The 23,905-nt window shown below is 34.1% G+C and overlaps 2 protein-coding genes and 1 long non-coding RNA gene across 17 annotated transcripts in view; 2 read left to right on the top strand and 1 right to left on the bottom strand.

Moving 5' to 3' along the window:
• The window catches only part of LOC106691788 (pyruvate dehydrogenase E1 component subunit alpha, mitochondrial), an 11,559-nt gene extending 4,742 nt beyond the window's left edge, over window positions 1-6,817 (top strand). For both annotated transcript variants that reach the window (XM_014437677.3, XM_014437678.3), the window contains exons 5-8: window positions 308-556; window positions 1,534-1,637; window positions 3,887-4,031; window positions 4,121-6,817. In XM_014437677.3, the coding sequence (XP_014293163.1) occupies window positions 308-556; window positions 1,534-1,637; window positions 3,887-4,031; window positions 4,121-4,309 (687 nt within the window). In that variant the 3' untranslated portion in view covers window positions 4,310-6,817. The remainder of the gene's footprint in view (window positions 1-307; window positions 557-1,533; window positions 1,638-3,886; window positions 4,032-4,120) is intronic.
• The window catches only part of LOC106691790 (uncharacterized), a 23,670-nt gene extending 8,874 nt beyond the window's left edge, over window positions 1-14,796 (bottom strand). For 2 of the 12 annotated variants that reach the window (XR_010844203.1, XR_010844205.1), the window contains exons 1-5: window positions 9,268-9,539; window positions 8,847-9,062; window positions 6,924-7,171; window positions 1,497-1,616; window positions 546-666 (exon numbers count right to left, since the gene is read on the bottom strand). This is a non-coding gene — a long non-coding RNA (uncharacterized lncRNA). Of the gene's footprint in view, window positions 1-273; window positions 710-1,496; window positions 1,617-6,923; window positions 7,172-7,262; window positions 7,372-8,846; window positions 9,063-9,267; window positions 9,540-14,322; window positions 14,585-14,662 lie in introns of those variants that run through there. The other 10 variants (XR_001344850.3, XR_001344852.3, XR_010844207.1 and 7 more) reach the window with 8 other exon arrangements.
• LOC106691789 (probable pyruvate dehydrogenase E1 component subunit alpha, mitochondrial) overlaps window positions 9,559-23,905 on the top strand; it is a gene marked incomplete at its 3' end in the record, with an annotated part of 16,900 nt that continues 2,553 nt past the window's right edge. The window contains 5 exon segments of one of the 3 annotated variants that reach the window (XM_014437679.3): window positions 9,559-9,717; window positions 15,480-15,533; window positions 15,602-15,775; window positions 21,947-22,165; window positions 22,310-22,558. In XM_014437679.3, coding sequence (XP_014293165.1) covers window positions 9,685-9,717; window positions 15,480-15,533; window positions 15,602-15,775; window positions 21,947-22,165; window positions 22,310-22,558 — 729 coding nt within the window. 3 annotated transcript variants of the gene reach the window in all.

The raw sequence follows: 23,905 nt of genomic DNA, 5'->3' as shown, positions 1-23,905 counted from the left end.
AAGGCTGTGAAATTAAAATCAAGGTAGCTTCAATTATAATTAATAATATTATAATAATAATTTGTAAGAATAGGATAGTAATAAAACTAGCAAATTAACAGATTGTCCTTTACAATGGTCAATCAGGTCGAAATGTTGGATATATTAAGTGAATCTATAAAGAATTTTGAGTCTATATGGTTTCATGGTATATAAAAAAATATAAAATTTAAAAACACAATCAGTCTCAAACAGGAAATTAATATATATATATACACTTATATATAATACTGATTCATCTTTTTTCAATTGCTTTTATTTTTTTAAGGTCCCGTTGGGTGCTGGAATTGCATTGGCCCACAAGTATCTCAACGACAAAGGGGTTTGTTTTTCCTTGTATGGAGATGGAGCTTCAAACCAAGGACAAGTATTTGAAGCATACAATATGGCAAAATTATTAAAGCTGCCGTGTGTATTTGTTTGTGAAAATAATGGCTATGGAATGGGAACTTCATCTAAGAGATCATCAGCTAGTATTGACTATTTCAGTAGAGGAGACTACATACCTGGTATCAGGGTAAGCTATGTTAAATGTTTTTGTTCTGATGTTGCACCTTTAAATAATCAGTACCCATTGAATAATAAGTATATGAAACATCCAGCATAATGAAATCCTCCAAAGATAAACTGCAAAAACATGATTTAGTTTCGTCTGCTTTATTTGGACTACCTAGTTTTGTGGACAAAATATCTCTTAATTAGGAGAAATCTGTTCTTATTTTAGTCCAAAAGCTTATATTAGCCAATAAAAGAGTCAAAGAAGAGAAAAATAGAAATTATTTGATCCCAATTTATTATTACTTTAATGAAAACTGTATACAGTTACCAGTGAAAATTGATGACTCTTCTCACTATAGTGAGGCAAAATAAAAAATGGTGAGTTGTTTTCTGTTAGAATATTTTATGTTAATTTTTTAGCTAGTCTATACCAGAAAAAGACCTCAAAGGGAGGGGAGTCATGTTGCCGTGTGGATGGAGTGGTTGTGTACCACTATCACTCATACAATAGCCTCATCCGGCTCCAGGCCCTTACACAATTGATATACTCTCAAATGGTTACTCAAAGTACTTCGGAGCCTTTCTATGGCCCCTCCTTTTTGGGTGTCCTAGGGTGTTTAGTCGCTATTTCACCTTCAATGCTTTCATTTCCTTTCGAACATTAGTGTTATCAAATTCATAGCCCCTGTCCAAAGAAATTCATTCCGGGATCCAACCATGTAAGTAGTACTACACCGCCACCACACACAGACCAAATTCCATTTATAAATATAGTTGAGTACCACCTACCTCACCTTCCTATCTCATTATGTTGTCAAAATTTTTGTAATTCATTGTGAAGTGTCTAATGCGAAATTATGAATATATTTTATTAATACTATTTTTCTTGCTATTGATTTTTCAGCAAATATTTATATAAATTATTATAGTTAATGTAACAAGTAAGTGCTACTTTTTACCCTTTTAAAATGCTGAGAGTAGTTTCCTTGTTCATAGGTTGATGGTATGGACGTGCTTGCTGTCAGAGAAGCTTCTCAATATGCTATTAACCATTGTACATCTGATAAAGGTCCTCTCGTCTTGGAAGTAGAAACATATAGGTTAGTTTAATTTAATTATGATTAAACTATTTAATTATGTTATAACTAGGGACCAGATTTTCATGCAGTAAAAAACCCGAAATGTGTAAAATTGTATATAAAACAACCAAATCCTGCCAAAATCGACTTTATTACATAATTGATAATATTAATATATACAAGGAAAGCTTATCTAGCCTTGATCTAAAATAAGCCCCTTGAATACTTACCACATTTGTGCAAATATTCACAAAAAACAGACTACAGATTAAATAAAATGAGCTAAATGGAAGCTTATAGTATTTAATAAATTTTTATTCCTATATATGTATAGGACAACAAGCTTAAGTTGAATGCAGAGAAGACTAGTAATAGGATCCAATCACCTCCTGAAAACTATTTCTCACATTCTAACCTTATTCCTAAACAACAATCCGATACAATTCCATCCATACGTTAAAAACCTTGGTGTCACTACAGACCAAACTCTCTCCTGGAAAAACCACATTTCCCATATTCCCCGTCGTACCTTTTCCACCCTGAAGCGTTTAAATTATCTTCATCACCTACTTCCTTTTGAAACCCGCAGGCTCCTGGTTACTTCCTTAATATTGCCCCACTTTGACTATTGCTGTGTGGTTTACGGGGGAGTCTCTGGGGATCTCAAAGCAAAATTAAAACAGTTAATTGCTTTGTACGATTCATCTTTGGGGTTCCCAGGGACGCCTCTGTCACCCGATTTTATAAAGAGTTGAAGTGACTTTACCCCTCCCTCCGTCGTAAATATTTCCTTGCTTCCTTTCTCTATCAACTCATCCAATACCGCGTCCATCGTACATCTCAGATATCCTTCAATTTAAGTTCTCAGTGCATTCCCGCAATACCCGCTCACGGCCTTCAGACTTATATGTAACTGCCCATCGAACTGCAGCCTTTGGTAGATCTTTCCTCATCCGTTTCTCTTCCCTATGGAATTCTATTCCCTCCTTTATTCGTCCCTATTCCTTTATCTTCAAATCCCATAGGTTCGACTACCTTCTGTCCACCTAATTCCGGAAGAATAACAATTGAAAGTTTCAAAAATGCTTTATTTATTTTCTGTCTTAGATTTTCGTTTATAATTGTAAATATGTACACTAGCAGAAATTATCTCTTTTCATTTATTATTTTTTAGTTTAATTGTATTTGATTTTTTATCATTTTTTCTTTCTTCTTATTTACTATCAGAAGTCATCTTATGTTTTATGATATGACAAGTGATTTTATTTTATTTGTTTTATCATTATTTTATATATTCTATTAATTATTGTTGTTTATTTGTATCTTTTTAAATTCATTGTATTATTTTATTTTAAGACATCTTGTAATTTCATCTCTAAAGCCTAATTTTGACGCCTCAAAATTATTCTAAAGGGATCAATCCCAGAATAAATAAAGATAATTATTATTACTATTATTATTATTATCATTATTATGGAGACTGGAAAACTCAATTTTAAGATTTTGGAAAATTAACCAAAGTGCTACAATTTAAATATTTTTTAATATTCTAATATTAAAGAATATTTAAAATATTAAACTCCAAATGTTTGATTTGACATTTCTGAGTTACAGCAGAGTTCTTTATTATTTCAAATTTTAATATTTTAGCTTCCTTTTGTTCATAATTAAATCAGAAACAAAATAACTACCTATACCTAAATTTTTAAACACAAATTTGATCTTCTGGATTTTAGGATTTTTACTAAAATTTCAAGTTCAGTCTTTTCTTTTTTTTTTTAATAAATGTAATTTAAGCTTGAAACCTTAATTGTATTTCGGTATTCGGTTTGTCTCCCTACCCCATATTTCAAATCAAATACAGGACGAAACTAGAACTAGTGGCCAAAATAGGAATAAGCTCGTACCATGAACCATTTAAGTAAATGGTAATTGTTAGTTTTCTGGCAATATTTGTTTGATTTTTTTCATGAATTATAGGCAAATTTGTAAATTCGAAATACTAAAAAAATAGTAGAAAATCCTCAAAATGTGCAACTTTATGCAATATAAAACCAGTATCAATAGAACTTCCTTTTCATAGTTTGAATTCCTATCAAGGTTTAACTGAATTTGTAGCTAGAGAACTAAAGATGCAATTGCACGAAAATCTGATCTCCACACATCACCTAGATTTTCATGTGATCTGAATTGCTTATTAATTAAGGACAAGAATTTTTTTTTATCACATTATATTTTAAAATTAATGATGGTCTTAATTTGTTTTATAGATACAGTGGACATTCCATGTCCGACCCTGGGACCTCTTATAGGACAAGAGAAGAAATTCAAGAAGTGAGGCTATCTAGGGACCCTATAACATCTTTTAAGGAAAAAATGTTGAACAGTGACTTAGCATCTGCTGAAGAACTTAAGGTGAGTTTATTCTGTTTATCCAAACTGAAATACTAAATTATAATTATTCGTATGAACATTTTAAGATTAATCATCATTATTTTATATAGGCAATCGAAGTAGAGGTTCGTAATGAAGTTGAGGAAGCCAATGCGAGAGCTAAAACTGAAAGCGAAGTCTCGATCGAAGAATTAGCTAGTGATATTTACAGTAATCCTTTAGAACCAGAAGTCAGAGGAATCTCTTCATTTGATTCTATTAAGCATGTAAATGTGGGGACTCCATTTATACCACACTAATTATTAACAGTCTCTCATCTGAAATAAATACTGATCTTATGATATCAGATCTCCAATACGTGAGGGGTAATACCATATCAAACTGCCATACTCACTTGACAATAAACAAATTAAATTTAATTAAAAAAAAAAAAATAATACCTGAACCAAGGAATCAGTAAAAAAAAAATAAAAGAAAAGAAATTAAAAGCCCAAGGATTGTTGATAACAAAATTCCATGATTTTTCAAAAGAAAAAATCTTACATAATTTTAATTATCAGTATGTTTGAAGTTTTAATAGTGATTTGAGAGTAAGGTGAAAATTCAAGATAATGCTTAAGTAATAATGTTGAAAGATGAAATCAGTTTTCTCAGGGAAGATTGGACATGAAATTTCGTCCAAAATAAAATATAAAAACAAAAAATACTCCTTTATATAATCTATGTATATTTATTTGTTGTTTATATTTATTTTATTGTTTTTACTTATTTTATTTTATCAAAACCTTTAACTGTTATGAATCACTCCATTTACTTTTAAATTTGTTTTTTTAGTTTTTTGAAACATTTTTGTTTGAAGAATTTATTCTAAATGTCTATTTATTGTCTTCCAGTGCCTAATAATGAAGTGAATTAGGTTTTTATATTAATATCTGAATTTTAACACGTTCAATTTTTTTCTACATAAATATTTTCCAGAAGACTAAAAATAAAAGAAAATTAATCACTTCTACTTTCAAATCGTTATGATGTTTAGGAATCCAAAAGTGAATTCAAAAACAGGTTAAAGTATTTTTTTTAAATTGACAGAATTTTAAAAATCCTACCATTATCCAATTTTTCTTTATTTTTGTTATTAACATTTTTTATACTAGATTATCATAAGATAAAAGGATTTCTTCCTTAATCAATTAAATGAATAAACTGCTTTTAGAAGAAATTATTGATTTGTCTACTTTTGCAGCTAAATATCTTTTCAAATATCCCATTTTCTTTTTTTAATTTGTTCCTTACAGGCTTCATACCTTAATAATAATGGTTATAGTTTCATGTTATATAAATATACTGAATCATTTATTTTTTTAATTATGTACAAATCGAGATATATATATATATATAAAAATCAGGCTTAATCCCCATTGAATAACCTTTCTGTTCCCTTCCGCGATGATAAGATTCACACACTCAACTGCTAGGATTATATTCTTTGGGGATTTGGTTAATATATTGTAATTATTGGTTATTAATTGCCATGTGAATAGTCGTTTCATATCAATAACTTATTGTTAATTAATCAAAATTATTTAATTTTAAAAACTTTAAAAATAAATTTAAAAATTTATATACATTGTAGATTATTTATTTCAAAATTTTATATTATGATTTATTAAAAAATATTTTTTTTAGTTTTTTTATTTTTCCTCCTTTGAAATTGGTATCATTGAATCCTATGATAATGAAAGATGAATAACTTTCATGTTTTAAAGATGAAACATGGCGGCTGATGTGAATAAACCATAGTGATAATACTAATAAAAAAATATAATGAATTTCATAAAAGTTTTACTTAAAAGAAGGTGAATAACATTTTATTTTATTTCCTATATCAGTAATGGTATTTTCTTAATTTGAAGTAATAATTGGTGGAAGTTACATTCTATTCTTCAATTTATCACTTTTTTTTCTAAACATAGTGTTACCAACATTAGCTTTGTTTTTAAAGCAAAGCTCACTCTATCTATACATCTATTTTTGAAAAATAATTTTTGTTTCACCCCTTATTTAACATAGTCAGTTATAATATAATTATTTATTTAAGTTAATCTGAATCTACCTCACAAATAAATGTGTTTACTTGTTATTGTAAATAATCACCTTTTATTCACATATATTCAAGTGAATATTATGTTTGGTTTATAGTAATTACTACTTTTAAAAAAATCCTTATTAGGTTAAAGATTAAGAAATCGGTGGTTTGATTCACCTATCATAGATGTGGATCTGTTAAAGCAAAGCAGCGCTACATATTGAATAGCCTATAAAAGTAATCAATGATTTTTATTCACATCATCCGATTAGTACAATAATGATTGTAATCATTTGTCTACTGTATTTAGAAGTTACATAAGTATAAGAATAGTTTTATTTTTCTTATTGACATTCATCATAATTATCTTAGTTCCATGAACTCATGCATTTTAAAATATTTTTGAAACTCAGAAATACCAGTCCTATAAATTTATAAAATGTGCCATATAAATATATTTTTTTTAAAATATAAATATATCATTTATAATTATATTTCTTTATATAGTAAGTTTAGATAATCTCATGTAACTAAATTCATAAATTTAAAAAACATGTAATTGGGCCATTGTATCCAAAAAAGTAATGCCTATCATATAAGGATGGCTCAGGAAGAAACATTGAATGTACATTCCGTTATATTGTAATATTGTTTTAACATTAATTGTTTTCATTAACATCTTGTTTTAATACAGATCAGTTTAATACAAAATGATCAGTGACATATTCTTTCATTTACACTCATCCTCATCCTCTTATGAATTTATTACTAAAATTATTTAACTAAGGCAATATTAACTATGGGGAAAAAAATTGTTCTGTTTGTACCTGTTGTTTTAGTGTTCGAGTATTTAGTTAGTGACTTCAACATTTTACTCTTAAGAAATTTGTTCAAGTTTGTCCTAAATCCAAATCCAATTCATGAACATCATTAGCTTTTATGATTACAGATTCCACTCACAAATTCAATTTATAACAGTTTTATACTCCAGAAGTGAATGGCACTTCAGCATTCCTCTAAATTGGCTGTCAAAAATATAGGAATTTCTTCTGATTCACTGAGTAATTTGAAGGCACTAAAAATATGTATTTCAATCATTCAGAAATCAAATAAGTTATTGAAAAATATGACTAATAATAGAAAGTTGTTTTATTGCATATGGATACCGGGCATGTGTGTATAAGGAGAAATGAAATGGCTAATAAAGCAGCAAAAGAAATACTAGATTGTGGTAGGAGCCTATTTGCACAATCAAAATTCCATGTCTGTATTCCTCTGAAAGAAAATATCCAATGATGTGATGACAAAAATAAGAACCACACATGTAATTGTAATTATTTGTATTGGAAGAAGATAGATGACTGTGGGAAGATAGTCCAGGTAGGCAGTCAATAAAGGTAACTCAAGTTAAGATCTCTGTTTCAATATGACATCTCTGCAAAGAGGGGTGAAACATTGGTTAACAATAAATAGTTTTTTAAATATTTTGATACCTTTATTGACAGCCACTTGGACTATCTAACTACAATGTATTTATTTGTGGTATTGAGTGATTAAAAGTATAAACATGAGGACAGTTTTGTATCCTAACATTTTATAGGCAGTGGGAAGAACTCCTAGCATACACTCTTGTAATTATTATACTGAAAGACATCCCTCTTATTGTAAATTGGGCTTATAATGTATTTTTTCCATTTCCTTTAGAGCTTTTCTTCATTCCAAATATCAAACAACATTTCCGACAAGAGCATTATGAAGTAGGGATGGTAGAATCAGAAATAGCCCAGAGGTATTTCCCCATCCTATTCATGTATACATGGCTTCATATTTCGTTAAACACTTGTATTCTTGGTAAGGAACTAAGTTACTATTCGTTACTCACGCCTCCATTAATGCTAAAATTCTAATTTTTATAGCAACAGAAAAATAAAAAATTTGAATTCTTGGTTTGGCTTTTTTTTTTTTAAAAAATGCTATAACTTTAACACACTACCAAACAAAATGAAACTTAGGATTGGATAAACTGAACGAAATGGTACAAACCTCCAGTTTTTTTTTATTCTGCACAACCTTTCCTCCCTAATTAAGATATAAAATGAAAGAGTTATTTGTATGAGTTGAAATACCGGCTTTCCAACGATTTTAGTCCCGGAGCTAGCTATATTTTTATAACCCCATAAGCAGCAGGTTTAACAAGTGGAGTATAGATAACATTGGTTAGTTAAAAAAATAAAAACTGGCGATTTGGCAGATTGACTTTGGAGTGTACAAGTTTTTACATTATAGATATCTTGGAGACGGTAACAGATAAGAGTGAATATGATTCTACAAGCTGCACCGTTTTCGAAAACAGTAAAGAACTAAGCATTTTTAGACCTCTCCCTCTCTTCTCTTCCCCCCCCCTTCTGACAACTGAAATTGGCGGAAATTTATCGGATTTTGTTCAAGAAACCTTTCCCTACTCATTCTTGAAACTTATAGTATTAACATCGGAAGAATTCAGTTGACCATATGAAGGAGTTTGTAGGAAGATAGTCCGGGTGGCGGTCAATAAAGGCACCCTCCCTCCCTTAGTTGTCATCCTTGTTTCAATCAGAAAACCCTGCAAGTGTGTGGCGAAACGTAGGTTAACAATAAATAGTTTTTTTCTTCTACTTTAGTACCTTTATTGACTGCCACCCGGGCTATCTTCCTACAATTACATTATTCACGTTTGTATATTTATTTGTCAAATGACCGCAAATACTTACCTGGCGAAGCGTTTGCTGAATCAGCTCTATCAGTACAACATTTATGTCAAAAAGTGTTAACTACGTATGCTACCAAAGTCACCTTGAGAAACTGCCTGTCAGTTTTTTTAATTTAACAATGAGATCTTCTGTATCCACTTGTTGAACCTTCTATTGCTTATAAGGTGATATAATGTTTCCCAGCTCCCGGACTATTACGTTGGATTTGAATAAAATCTGGAAGAGTTATGAATGTTCTGGTGAATATTAGTCTGGAAAACTATTTACTTTCTTAAATACTTTTAATTCTTTTTTATTTTAAAAGATTAATCATCGCCCATTGTTAGTTGTGATAAACATCGGATAAATGTTAAATATAAAAGGATGAGATAATTAACTAAAGGAGAAAACAAATGTTCAGCCATATTTTATTTTTACTTACCTAAATACAAGATGTATTTTCATCAAGAATAATTAAGGAATAGCTTCTTCGAGACACTCAAGACTGATTTAATCTCAAAGTAGATTGAGTAGATTGGTTAGTGAAAGTTCATTTATTACCAGGTAATTATGGACATAATTTGATAATTGGTTACAAAATAACCACTTCATTTTTAATAGAATCCATCCTAATTACTATAATCTAACTCCAATGAGCAGAAAAACAACTGTTTTCAAAACTTTCTCTGATGAATTCTAAAAAAATAATACAATAAAAGTTAGCATTATAACTTTACCAGCTGTGATTATTAGAATGTTGTTATTAACTGAGTTTACTATATACTATATCAACTTAAATATATTATGATGAAAATTCAAAAGTATGTAATTAGATAACAATCTGGATTAGCTAAAAGCAATGTATTCACAACTCTCATTTCGTGGATTGGCGGTAAGTATTTATTTCACTGAAAAATAATTAGTTATAATATGCTTATTAGATTATCATAATTAAGTAACCTATATCAAGATAGGTTAATAAATAGTTGCAGTAATGTGTCTGTATGGGAGGGTTATATTAAATGTTGCTTTTGAACACTGATTTTTTTTTTTTTATTAAACAATTTTTTTAATAGTTGAAGAGTCTACAGCAATGTGAAATATATCCGTTTGTGGCCGAGTTTTAGGTAAACCTGATTCAGTAATTTTTATTTAGCGGGGCTCTCCTACTCTTTTAGAGTTAGGACATGTTGCAATTTGGTCCACCAACCATCTCTACAACCTCCATAGGTGTCTGGTCTGATGTCATCCTTGCAATATAGCCAGGATGCAGGATACTGGAGCCATTTACTATGCTCCTCAAATGAATACGACAAATAGTCCAACTATTTCCTAGGTAGTTCAAGTTAGAAGTTACGCCAAACCCTCTTTCAAACCTCATTCCAATAGAACGCCTGTGTTTTCTGCAGCTTCTTTAACTTCTTTCCCTTACACTATTCTCTCTTGAGGTTAGCGCACCATTGCACTTCTTATTTTAAGTTGTGGTGTTGTTGGAGAATGCCACAATGTCCAAATCCACGGAGACTCACTTCTCTTACAAAGAACTAACAAAGAATCACTTCTCTACCACTCTCAACTAGTCATCAAAGATCAACTTCCATAGTCTAAGTGGCTCATTGAGAGTCAGGACATGTAGCAATTTATCAATCTTCCCAAAAATACCATTTACAATCTCTATCTGAAACTTCTTGTTTAATAGAAACTTTATCACGAAGCGTTACGGGATTGTTTCCATAAATAATCTCCTTCTCCGGGAGGTAGTTCCATTCGTGAGCGTAGAATGTCTTGTGTCGAAAGCAGTTTTATTATAGGGGTGCCTTAACGCACAGTTTTTTGAGAAAAAAAAAAAATCAATTTTTATGTACACGTTTGGATTCCGAACATCACACTCCGCTATGTCATCGTGTGGTGGACGTTGTCTCGTCTTCTTTGGAGCGCGGAATGTACTGCGCGGGAGTCTTTTTCGATATAGAGCAGGCTTTTGATCGAGTCTGGCAACCGGGACTGCTTTACAAACTCCGTAAATTCTTACCTCCTACATATTTTCTCATCATCCGTTCCTTTCTTACTAATAGATTATTCAAAGTAAACCACAATGGTTCCTATTCATCCCTCTATTTTCAATCCGCTGGTGTTCCTCAAGGTAGTATTCTCGGTCCCATCCTCTACACCGTCTATACAGCTGACATCCCAACAACTCCTAACACTATCCTTACCACGTATGCTGATGACACATGTGTGCTCACAGTTAGTAATAACCCTTTGATTGCATCCAAAACTCTCCAGTCCCATATCACAATCCTCGAAGAATGGTGTCGAAATTGGAGGATAAAAATAAATCCCAACAAATTACATTTACTCTTCGTCGTAAACCGACTGCCCTACAGTATACTTTAATAATGTGGCTCTTACCCCTGTAGAACAGATTTGGCCTGTTCAGCGCGCTCGAATTAACTCGAGCGTACAAGTTAAGGGGTTAATATATCATAAAGAAAAGTGAATACTTACAGTGTTTTTAAGTATGTATTTCTTTTTATATTTTTATTTCAACGTGTTGCAATTTGGTCCACCAGATTACATATATGAACTGTTCAACCCTACCAAAGATATCATTTCCAATCTCTATCCGTAGAGGATCTTGAGTAATCCCATAAGGTCCCATAAAGTATTTGGTTTTTCCTTCATTCGCCACAAGTCCTATTTCAGTATCAAGTCTGTCACAGTCTTATGTCTGTGAAAATTCTTTCGATAATATCCATCAGAAGACCTGTACCATTGGGGATTTGTTGCACACACCCTGTCCTATCTTAACTCCTGCTTTCATACTTCAGCATATTCTAATGCAAAGTTAAATTGCAAGAATGTAACAAGTTAACGGGCTTAACTGTACTTGATAATAGTGATCTTTATCTGATGTTTGAATTTGGCTGGTGCCCCGATTTGTACCCAGTTATTTACGTAGTGTTGCCTGGCTTGTTAGTGCCCAATTTCAATTTCAGCAAAGAAAAGGGGCTTTTGGTAAAGTATCCATGAAAACGTTATATGCATGGATAAAAAGAAAATACCATGATAATTATAGTAATTAAGTACATCACCTTTCCTTTGTATAATATATATATATTGTATTGCACTATTCGGTGGAGTTCTTTGGCATGGTATCTTTTCATCACTATATTGTAGAGGTACCATCTGAACTCTTCAGCTCTTTCCGAACGCCTTATTTTAAATGCTCAATATCTTCAGGACCGGGTAGTTCAAACAAGAATTACCACAAAAGTTGACTTTGAATTTTTTTTTTTAATTTACCAAGGTAGGCTGGTCTTCGATCTTCCTGGTATTGTCCGAAAAATGAATAAAAACCCAAAGGATTGCAAAAAAAATCAATCGCCGTAGAAAATCTAAATCCGCATGATCAACCTTGTCCAAATCCTCCTAAGTTGAGATCTCCTCTAGGATGTTCACCATTCGGCACAATGCTTAGTAACTTCCTAATGATTCGTTCGTTATTAGGACCAATCGTTACATCTTCATCTCATCCGTTATTACTTTAATGATACCAGTTAATGACATAATTACGAATGAACCTAGTTCATGAATTAGTTGGTAGAATTATTCCTCCTCGAAGCAAACATTTCAGACGATATCTTATTCTTATACGACCATAGCGTCCACGTTAGGAAGGACAATATAAAGGATAATAGTTTTGTAAATTATAAATTGAAAAATTGTGGCACCTTAAAAAATTGTTTGATTTTTTAACTAATAAACAGTTTAATTGAACTTTAGACGTAGACAATTCATTCGCATCTACATAGCTAACTGGATCGCTCGATTTTCTCATCATTGGGATTGTAGGGGCGAGAGGCTTTTCATGAATGAAAATATACTAACCTCTTCCCAAGAGTAAAAAAAACCTTAATCGCTAATTTGATTTTAATAATAGACAGAGGACCATAAAATTAAAAAAAAAAACAACGAAAGATCCAATATAATAGCTTTCCAGTAGACGCATAAGCTTAATGATATTAAATATTAACAAATACAATCAAATAAACTCCTACAATTACAAAAATATGTTATAAAAATAATAAAGTATTTATGAAAGGAATATGGTCCGGGTGCGGTCAAGAAAAACTCAAATAGTAGAAATATACTAATTTAATGAGCCAACGTTTCGCCCCACGTTGCAGGGCTTCTTCAGGGCTATTTTGACGGTAGTCAAAACTAAAATGGAATTTTAGTCCGTCAAAATAGCCCTGAAGAAGCCCTGCAACGTGGGGCGAAACGTTGGCTCATTAAATTAGTATATTTCTACTATTTGAGTTTTTCTTGACCGCACCCGGACCATATTCCTTTCATCTTCACACACGGTCAATCAATAATCTTCCAGTATGTCACGAAACACACGGGGCCCTCAAGATACAAACACCAGTAACGGCAATATCCGCCGCAGTGCTCGCCTGTTTAACCGCCGTAATGTTACGTCATCACCTCGCCACCGGAACTGGCCAGGTACTATTACTTCTACTTCATCTTCTCTTACTTCCACACCTCTTCAGCCTTCATCGTCTCTTCAAACTTCGTCATCCCTTGCTTCATCGTCTGATCTTTTACATCTCTCCAACTCTACTATTGTACATAGCCCTACTGATATTAACGTTCCATTTTAGTTTTGACTGCCGTCAAAATAGCCCTGAAGAAGCCCTGCAACGTGGGGCGAAACGTTGGCTCATTAAATTAGTATATTTCTACTATTTGAGTTTTTCTTGACCGCACCCGGACCATATTCCTTTCATCTTCACACACGGTCAATCAATAATCTTCCAGTATGTCACGAAACACACGGGGCCCTCAAGATACAAACACCAGTAACGGCAATATCCGCCGCAGTGCTCGCCTGTTTAACCGCCGTAATGTTACGTCATCACCTCGCCACCGGAACTGGCCAGGTACTATTACTTCTACTTCATCTTCTCTTACTTCCACACCTCTTCAGCCTTCATCGTCTCTTCAAACTTCGTCATCCCTTGCTTCATCGTTTGATTTTTTACATCTCTCCAACTCTACTATTGTACATAGCCCTACTGATATTAACGTTCCATTTTAGTTTTGACTGCCGTCAAAATAGCCCTGAAGAAGCCCTGCAACGTGGGGCGAAACGTTGGCTCATTAAATTAGTATATTTCTACTATTTGAGTTTTTCTTGACCGCACCCGGACCATATTCCTTTCATCTTCACACACGGTCAATCAATAATCTTCCAATAAAGTATTTATACACACCAAAAGGATCCTTTCTTTTGTTAAAGAAATAATAATAAACAAGGGAAAAAGAAACGAAAGAAAATTAACATGCTTAAATATAAAATAATTTTAACCTTAATTTTATAGAATAAATTTTAAAAAATAAAGTAATATAATAAACCCTTTAATATTATATAACGAATAGAAATCAAACTACTCGATATTTGATATAATAACAAAAGAAAGTCACTCACAGTAGGTGGAAGAACTTAAGCTTGTCGATATGCGCATATCGACTAAAAAATTGATAAGTCTACGAATCTATCAAAGATGGCCGCCGTACTCCAAATGGTGAGTGAAGGGCTGGTGACAATTTGGTGGGCGATAGCCGCTTGCAATACCCTACCAAAAAGACTCGGTAGCTAAATAGTGGCGGTGAGTGGTTGAATCCCTACCTCGTGGGTGAAAGCACCAGAGACCAATTCAAATTCGGTGCCTCAGAAAATGTGCAGTCGACTACAAAACAATTACAACAAAAAAAATACCGGTTGGGGATCGAGTATCCGCTTGGTGAAAGTTTACTATACGTAATACCTCAAAAACATGGAGTTGAATATCCCTATCAGCTTGTCTCGATGTTCCTCATACTGTACTGACCTTGGAACGAGGTCTTAATAAACCCACAACACTCTTATATAATGAAAGCACACCTGAATGAAGTATTTTAACCAACTAACATTTAACAATTGTTTTTTTTTATGAGAAAAAAGACGAAAAAACATATGGTTGAAAAATCAACCGGAAAGCACATTGAAAATTAAAAAAATATTAAAAATAAATCTTTCTTTGGGCTTTAACAGGTGTTTTGGATTACCTACACCACGATATCAAATTTATGAATTAGATATCATATATAATCAGACGGTAATTATACATTTTGAGGAACACTGCTAATAAAAAGAGAATCTTACGGAACCAATATTAAATGAGATAGGATATATAACACATATTATTGAAATTTCAATAATTAAATTTACAGGATGTGATCGATCCGCCGTACTTGTCTTGCCTCTGCCACGCTTCAGGTCCATTATAATGCCCGCCCTTTTGGCTTCAATTTTCCTGCCAGCTTACCTTCTCCATTATACTGCTTCCTCAAAGAACATGGATAATTTTTCTCAAAAACATTCCAGTATCTGTATCCTCGAGAATATCCTTAGCCCGTTCTCGATAACTACTTTTAAAAGCAATGGTGCTAAAGGATTTATAATTTCACCATTAAAATATTAGTAGAGTAAGATATATATGGTTTAAATCTCCTATTAGTTTCACTAATGATAAGTTCATGATTTTTTTTGGAATTAAAAAAATTAATTTTATAACATATCTAACTTTGATAAACGGGTTTCAGGGGGCTTCCGTTTACAAAACACTTAGAGCAGGAGTGGCTTATCAAGTTGATAAGGTATTACTCTTTAGCACTATTTATTACTAACTTTTAGAGATATTTATTAATTTTAACTCCATCAACAGCCGTTTAAGCTATACAAGCTCTCGGTTGGACCAGACTCAAAAGTTGATATAACAAAAGAGGATGCTTTAAGATATTACAAACAAATGGTAGTTATAAGGAGAATGGAAAATTTACTTGCTAACCTTTACAAGAACCAAGAGATGAGGGGGTTTTGTCACCTTTATGCTGGACAGGTAAGTCATTTTTAATTCTGTTATAAATAATTAAGTTCTCGTCATAAATTGTTTTACACAGTTATATTAAACAGTTTTACTACATTAAAGTCGAGGTATGATATAGCCAAGGGTCTGTAGAGGTGGTTGGTTATGTTAGATAGTCTGATTCTAATTTGAACTGTGAGACCAGAATACAGAGTACCAGAAGGCCTCGAACAGGTCAATGCGTGCTCAAACAGGTTAGGAAGCTGCTTAGGAGGTTAATAGACAGGATGAGTCTTACGGATGCTAGCCGTAAGTCCTCGAAGGATAGGAACTTCGCTTAGCAGGTCTGTGGTCACGAATGAGGAATGCAAGTCCCGACTGAGTACTAGCAGTAGATCCTTGCAGGAAGGAAATTTCGTTCTACAGGGTACTAGAGGAGAGAAGGAAGAGAGATCCAGAGAAACCAAAGTAAAATAATCAACACATATGCATTTCGAAAATCAGTACGAGAATGTAGTGATCCACTATATATATTATTATTCTCTGCCTTTAGGCATTACAGGATTTAGAAGTCTACCCTATGCGGGAAATCGCATGTGCTTATTTGCGCTTTACTTATATGTTAAGCGGATAGGGTCCGCTTAGCTAGTGGCAAGCAATTAGTTCTTGTTTCTTTCCTAAATCCTAATTAATTTATTAAACAAATACAATTTATACAGAGTCTACATATTTAGGGCCCTTTCTTTGCCACGTGGCATAGGGGTTGGGCTGGGTCCGCTGAAATCGGGGGTTACAATATTGGTCAAGGAACCGCTGGCCGGGGAGTACAAAGAACGGGGAGGGGCCGTTCCTCTGAGGAATAAGAGGGCAGAGGGGCTAAGATAACTTTAGGCTGCAGAGTCCGTGTTAAAGTGAGATGTAAAAATTCATTTTTTATTGTATAAACGTTGCTCTGTGGCAAAATGTGAATATATCGATAGTACCGGCTAGCAACGGTTTTATGACAGTAGTCGGTAGGTTGCCATCAAGGCTGTCTCTTGTGTTCTTGGTTCTCACTGCAGTAAGAACTTTTATGTTGTCTAACTGTAACTAATAAAACAGTAAAAACATTTTATTTGTGTCCACCACTCCCGCGTTCAACAGTCCGAAGCCCTTCCCTCGATCAAGAGGATAGTGGTTTGCCACCTCCCAGGTCTTGGTGGAGCAGCAACCTCTCTGAACAGTGTGTTAGTACATGCCTTCAGCCCATCAAAAAACCTTGATGGGTCTACGACCTATGGAAATTGGTACAGAGGGGAGCTGGAGCCCATCATGGATAGCACTATTCCTGGCTCTTTGGAGTGAAGTTCCTCTGACTATTCGCCGAAGGAGGGAATTCTGGAAACTGCAGCTTTTGCAGTGTGGTCTTGAAAAGGTGTGAGCGGAGCACCGTAGAAAGTTGGGCGGATGATTGCCTTGTAAATCTTTAACTTCGTTTGCTTGATGACAGTAATAGTTCCCGTTTTTGCTGATAGGTTGCCCCATGCCGAGTCATGGTGGTGTTGGCGGCTGTAGTAGTTACAGTATAGACCAGCAGGTAGCTCTTTGCGGTGTCGCTACATATCTTAACTTAAGAGGTATGGAAAATGGATTTAGATCATTTAGAAGGGACGGAGAGTGATTGGGTACGCCGAAGATTTGGTATTATTGGTTAAGGCCAAGGAAACTACACAACTACTTTGATAAACTCTAGTTAGGAACTAAGACTCGAAACAAATACTGATAAAATAAAATATATGATTAGCAGTATAAACGGGAGAAATTTCGGTGACACAGATATATGAGTTAATACATTTGAACAGGGAGATAGGTTTAATGATTTAGGTTCTATGGATTGGAGTTCTATCAATGGGTAGATTCTCCACATGTTTGTATCCTGTCACTATCTCACCTACAGCAAATTTACTTGTTGTATATATGTTATGCAGTTGTAAATAACAATAAATAAATTATTTAAAAAAAAACAACATAATTATTGGGGAAATAAAATATAGGTTAAAGGTAGGAAATATTTATTATTTTTTAATCTAGAAATTCTACAGCTCAAAAATTGCATTCCAAAATCCTAAAAGTTAGAATTTACCAATTAATTATCCTTTCGGCTGTTCTTTACGGATGCGAAACTTCGCATCTTAAACAAAGGGAACCACAGTCCCATAAATTTTATGAAATTAAAATATTGTGACCTAAAAAGGATGAGTTTACCAGCAAATTTAGAAAGCTACACAACGCTCAATTACGTGAACTGCACCCGGAAAATATAATTCAAGTTATAGCAAGATGGGAGTGTAAGATTGTGGGACTTAGTAGCAAACAGAGTGCTAAAATGTTAATAAACAATGAAACAACTAGTAAACGTCCCAGGGGTTAACCAATGGAGGATTCTCCTTGCACAACAGACGCATGAAGCTGCCCTTGGCCTGCTCAACGGCCGCCAACCATCTTTCTCTATCTTCTGTTAGGGTAACTGGGATCCTCAGTTGTCGCAGATCCCGCCTCACAGCATCTCTCCATCGACCCTTCGTTCTACCACGTTGCCGCACACCATCCGGAACGTAACTGTACAGTTTATGAGCCACTCTTTCCTTGCTCATCCTCATTACATGGCCAAGCCATTTAAGCCTCTGTATCCTTATGTACGAGGAGATGTTACATTCCTTATAAAGCCCAAAAAGTTCACCATTTTTCCTTCTTCGCCAATTACCATTCTCGCATACGGGCCCTAAGATTCTCCTCAGAATTACTATTTCAAACCTATCTAGCAGGTTAATGCTTTTATAACTCAGGGTCCAAGTTTCTCCACCGTATGTGACGTCTGGCCTTATCAACGTTTTGTACAGGGTGAACTTGGTGGTACGGCTAACAAGTTTGGTTTTCATTAGCCTTACAATGGAGAAATAGGCTCTATTTCCAGCAGCAATTCTGCTTATAACTTCTTCTTCTTCATCCTGGTTTTCATTTATAACAGAGCCAAGTTAAGAAAAACCTCTTACCACTTCGAAATTATAGAGACCCATTACAAGGCGACTCTGCCTCTGGTCCATAGGCTTCTTACTCAACAGCATAATCTTGGTTTTTTTCTCATGAATATATAGACCCATTCTTTTTCTTCGACAACCATCGCTTCGGAGGCAGTCCTAATGCTCTGCAAAGATCTACCGATGATGACGCCTTCGCCTGCATAGGCCAGAACTTGGGTCGTCTTTGTGAATACTGTTCATTCATGATTTATTCCTGCTCAATTTATGATTGCTTGTAGACCAATTAAACAGGAGAAGAGCTATTGGGTCACCCTGTCTTAAGCCACATTCCACTTCAAAAGGCTCTGATAATCCACAGGATTTTACTTGGCAGGTTGTGCTCACCATTGTGCATTTTACTAGGAAGCCCCCAGTTCATGCATAGCCACTATGAGCTCACTCCTTACGATTGTATCGTAGGCAGCCAGAAAATCAATTAATAGGATTCAAGTTGTCTGCTGATATTCCTTCTTCTTCTCAGAGATTTGTCTCAGGGCGAAGATTGGATCAATAGTAGACCTATTGGGCCGGAACCCACCTTGATAATCACCCAGTTTCTGTTCAACATACGGAAGGAGCCTATTGTACAGTAATATGGATTCAATTTTATATGCAGTGTTAAGCAAACTAATCCCACGATAGTTGTTGCATATCGTTTAATCTCCTTTCTTCTTGTATATAGGCACTACTACAGCCTCATTCCACTCCTTGGGTATGGTTTCCTCTTCCCATATCTGCGCTATCAGGTTCTGTAGATCCCTGGCGACTTCGTGATGCCCTTCTTTAAACAGTTCTTCTGGGAGTCCATCATTACCGGGTGATTTATTATTTTTGAGTTGACCTACTGACCAATGGAGGATTGCGTTAAGAATGATTTAGTAGATTTCGGTATGGAGGGGTGTCATTGGACACAGTATGTTGATAGCGATTGGTGGCATCGGCATCGAACCTTCGGGTTTCCTACAAAAGGGACAAACAAGGGTGGACGTTTTTAGGAATGCGATAGTACAAGTGAACTGAACCAATCTCGATACCATGTGATATCAACTTTAAATGTACAAAATAACACGGCAGAAATGTCCTTATAGAACCCGTAAGAAACTGAAAGGTAACTTAGATCTTAGTAGCCTTTCTCGACATCCACCTTATACTCCTCGAAGTAAACTTCGACATCAATAAGCGATCTAAGGGTAAATCTATTTTAGTCCACCCAGCACTTCTCTATCAATTACTTTTATTGATACAATGAAAAACAATTTGATATTTTTACACATTTAGGCATTGATTTTCACATGATAATACTAAGATAATAAAATATTATTTTGAAATTGTTGAGCCTGGAAGAATTTCGCCGGTATTCCTCCAGGAGAGGGCACATACTGATTACATCAGCAGGGTTTTTGTGGTTGTTGCTAGAGGGCACAATTCTGTTAACTATGAATTGAAAGAAAATTATTGTATTTTTATTCTTCATTAGTTTTAATTTTATTTAGTCAACATTTAAATTAGTTTAAGTAATAAGAAAGGCATTGGAGTGAATGAATCACTGAAAACTTATAACAATGGGGGAAGGTAGCGGAAGTAAAGGAGAGAAGCCCGCTAAAACTTCAGTCTCACAATGATCGCCATTGTTGGTAGTTCATATGAACTACCAGCGACGCTTTTCATCTCTCAGGTGGTATGACGCTGGTCTCGGTGTCAACATATTTTACTGCCACAGAGTGTCATCGCAGAGATCAGAATAGAAATAGACGGTGGGAGGACAACATTGCACCCAACACCAGGCCCTGCTATTCACAGTTCGCATTCCCCTAGAGACTTGAGAATAATTTAGTTTTATTTCTGTATATGATAAATATAGATTTCATTAGATAATTAGTTAGATAATTTGTTGATAATAGTTTTCTTTGTTAATTTCCATTTCATATTAAGAAAATTACATTGTATAGAGCGCTTCACGCATCCAGTAATAAACAAATCAAAGGTAAGTTCGGCGACTCTACTTTAACGACCGGGTAGAGTCTGCGAACGAATAAGTTTCGGTCCTCTTCCCAACTCATGGTAATGTGCAAAAATGGCATGAACACCACTGACAACTGGCACTGGAAACTACAAGTGAGGTGGATTAGGAATAATCCTCCCAATACCCCCCACCTTTCTACATTTCGATTTTTATTTTGTTTGGTCTGATAAAATAAGTTTTCGAGAGACGAAGTTCTCAACGGCAAAGATAGGTTTAAGAAACAATTACAAAATTCGCTTTGGGGTTGAGATAAAAAAAAATCCTCGATGACATTAGAACAAAACTCGTAAAATGGACAAATAACAAATTAGTAGGTAAGGATTGAGTGGAGTAATAAACAAAAACTTATTCATTTTTTCTTTATTATTATCCAACTGCCTATACTCTCCGCAAGGGAACAAGGCCGCCAAAAAACCTCGACTAGCAGTCATTTCTTTGCTGTATCCAGTTTCGGACGCTCAGAATGGACGGAGCATCAAGGCACACTGTCCGCCCAGAACAGCTCAGGTCTTCCGACTCCATCCGTGTTGCCGTTCGTCCAGAATCTTCCTCGGAATTCGGTCCTCTGCCGTTCTCGCCAGATGTCCAGTCCACGGCAATTGAACCTAATCTTAATGACGGTGATAAAGTAGCCATCATAATAAATGGCCATCGGCTCGACAGTAGTGTGCTGTCTTCAAACCCTATTATTACATATCTCCCCTGAGATTCTACGGAGGATTCGCCGTTGATATCTATCGAAGGCCAGTTACTGAATTCTAGGAAGTGTCCAGTACTCTGACCTGCAACTAAAGTAGCACCTTTTTGTTGTTACTATCCAACGATCGATTTCCTGATTAATGTTGTTTCTGGACGAAAACTTATATTGATTGAATACACTATTTCTGAAGTAGCTATTTGTCTCATTACTTATTTAATGATCCACTTTATTTTAAAACATTATGATTTAGCTGATCGATACAATACATACAAATCACAATACTACGTAAAACTAATTACTAAAATTCATTTATTTGTTTACATTTTTAGAACATTGAAAGACTAGTTACTTCGTGTAGTTCATAATGATTCGAAGCTTATACAGATCTTCGATACATAAAGACATTTTATTTTTAAGTTTAGGAAGCATGTGGAGTCGGAATGAAAGCGGCAATGAAAGATAATGATGCTATGATTACTTCTTATCGTTGCCATGGCTGGGCTTTCCTCCAAGGGTTGAGTCCCTATAAAATAATCGCAGAACTGATAGGATGCGCCACCGGACCTTCCCGAGGAAAAGGAGGATCCATGCATATATATGGAGTCAATTTCTATGGCGGCAATGGCATCGTTGGAGCTCAAGTTAGCTATACATTGATATTTCATTAAATTACTTGCATATTTAATATTTTATTTTAATTTATACTCTTATTGAAACTTCCCTAATTAACTAATTATGATATTGTAAAATTAACCTCAATTAAGTTTTAAAAAATTTAATTTCAGGTACCAATCGGTGTAGGAGTAGCTTTGTCCATGAAGTACGCCAATACCGGTGGAATCTGCATGACGTTGTATGGCGATGGTGCTGCCAACCAAGGGCAGACCCACGAGTCTTTTAATCTTGCTAAGGTTTTGAACTTACCCGTCGTCTTTGTATGCGAAAATAACAAGTTCGCCATGGGAACTGCCGACTTTCGGGGTAGTGGAAGTGTAGATTATTATACGAGAGGAAGCTTCCTACCTGGCCTTTGGGTTGAGTTTCATTTCATAACTTAATCTTATTTTGAAATTGATAAGTATATCCTTAAGTGATATGTTATGAAAGCAGTTTCAGTTCGATTCCGGACAGTGAGGGTTTGGCCAATCACGTTGCATAATTGTGGACTATTACTCTTCTCATGTTGCTGATTTGAGTGTAAAATCCGTAATATAAAGTGGCAAATTCCGATAAGTCAAATTATTTCAGAAAAGTTTGCTGTAACATTGCTAAATTGTATGCAATTTCAGTTTAATACAACTTTCCGTTTTTTAATTTGGCAATTGACATAAACAGACACATAGATCCTTTACTGAGATGAGGTTATTTGGACTCGGATCACCTTAAAACGTGGATTTTCAAATCTCAAGGTTTGAAATTTTTCACGAATTCCTCATCCAAAATTTCTGTCAAAAACAAAAGGTTTCTATTATTTAGTAATAAAAAAAAGAAAAATATAGAAAAAAATGATAAATTGTCCGTGAGAAACAACCATCATTAAAAAAAAGCTACTGAGTTCCAAATTGCAAATGTAACTTAGCACAAAATATTTTTTTAAATATCCATGGTATAATACCAAAGTACAATACTCTGTAACTTTGCTAACTGATCTAATGTAGATGATTTATGTTTTAACAGATGATTAGTTTTCATATTATTAGTTAATATTTGTCCATCATCATTTGGAAGAGAGTTCAAGTAGCCTAATTATGTGTGATTGTGTGTATTGACATAATCGGTCACAAATGAGGTAGAGTCAAAACGTATTTTTGCGAAAAATACTTATATTGTAGTATATGTAACTCAGAGTTTTATCAATGTATTTTTAAGGAAGTTTGATGCTTTTTCCAATACCGATAAACAAATTTTGGGTAGGAGTTGGAAAGTATACAATGGAATATAAAAAATGTTCACAAGCTAAAAAAATTGCCAAGTATGAAGAAGATGTTCAGAGGTGGAGTCAAAAGAGAATAACAATTAAATGACGTAATTAGATGTTATTACGCCTCCTGTTCATTTTAACCTTACAGTTTGCGTAATTTTTTTATATTCTTATTATTGTTTATTTTATATTAATACTATTTTATCTCTTCTTTTCTTTCAGCTGTATATAATTTTCTTTTCAGTTATTTTTACATAATTTTTACCCTACCTTAATTTAAATTTTTCTGTCTTATCCATCTTACTATGTCAAAATATTTAGAGTTGTTTCTATTTAGTCCTGGTGAATCTCTACAAACTTCAGAAAATAAATAGTTGTTAACTATTTCTGTTCTCTTTTGTCTGCACCCCTGACCATCTTCTTCATAATTCGAAGTTATACCGTTAGTTATTTATGTATG

This window comes from Halyomorpha halys, unplaced genomic scaffold (genome assembly GCF_000696795.3).
Source record: "Halyomorpha halys isolate HHAL.00 unplaced genomic scaffold, Hhal_1.1 Scaffold3163.1, whole genome shotgun sequence".
In the NCBI taxonomy this organism is placed as follows: domain Eukaryota; kingdom Metazoa; phylum Arthropoda; class Insecta; order Hemiptera; family Pentatomidae; genus Halyomorpha; species Halyomorpha halys.
The sequence above is the reverse complement of the archived record's forward strand: the minus strand, read 5'-3'. Positions and strand labels throughout refer to the sequence as shown.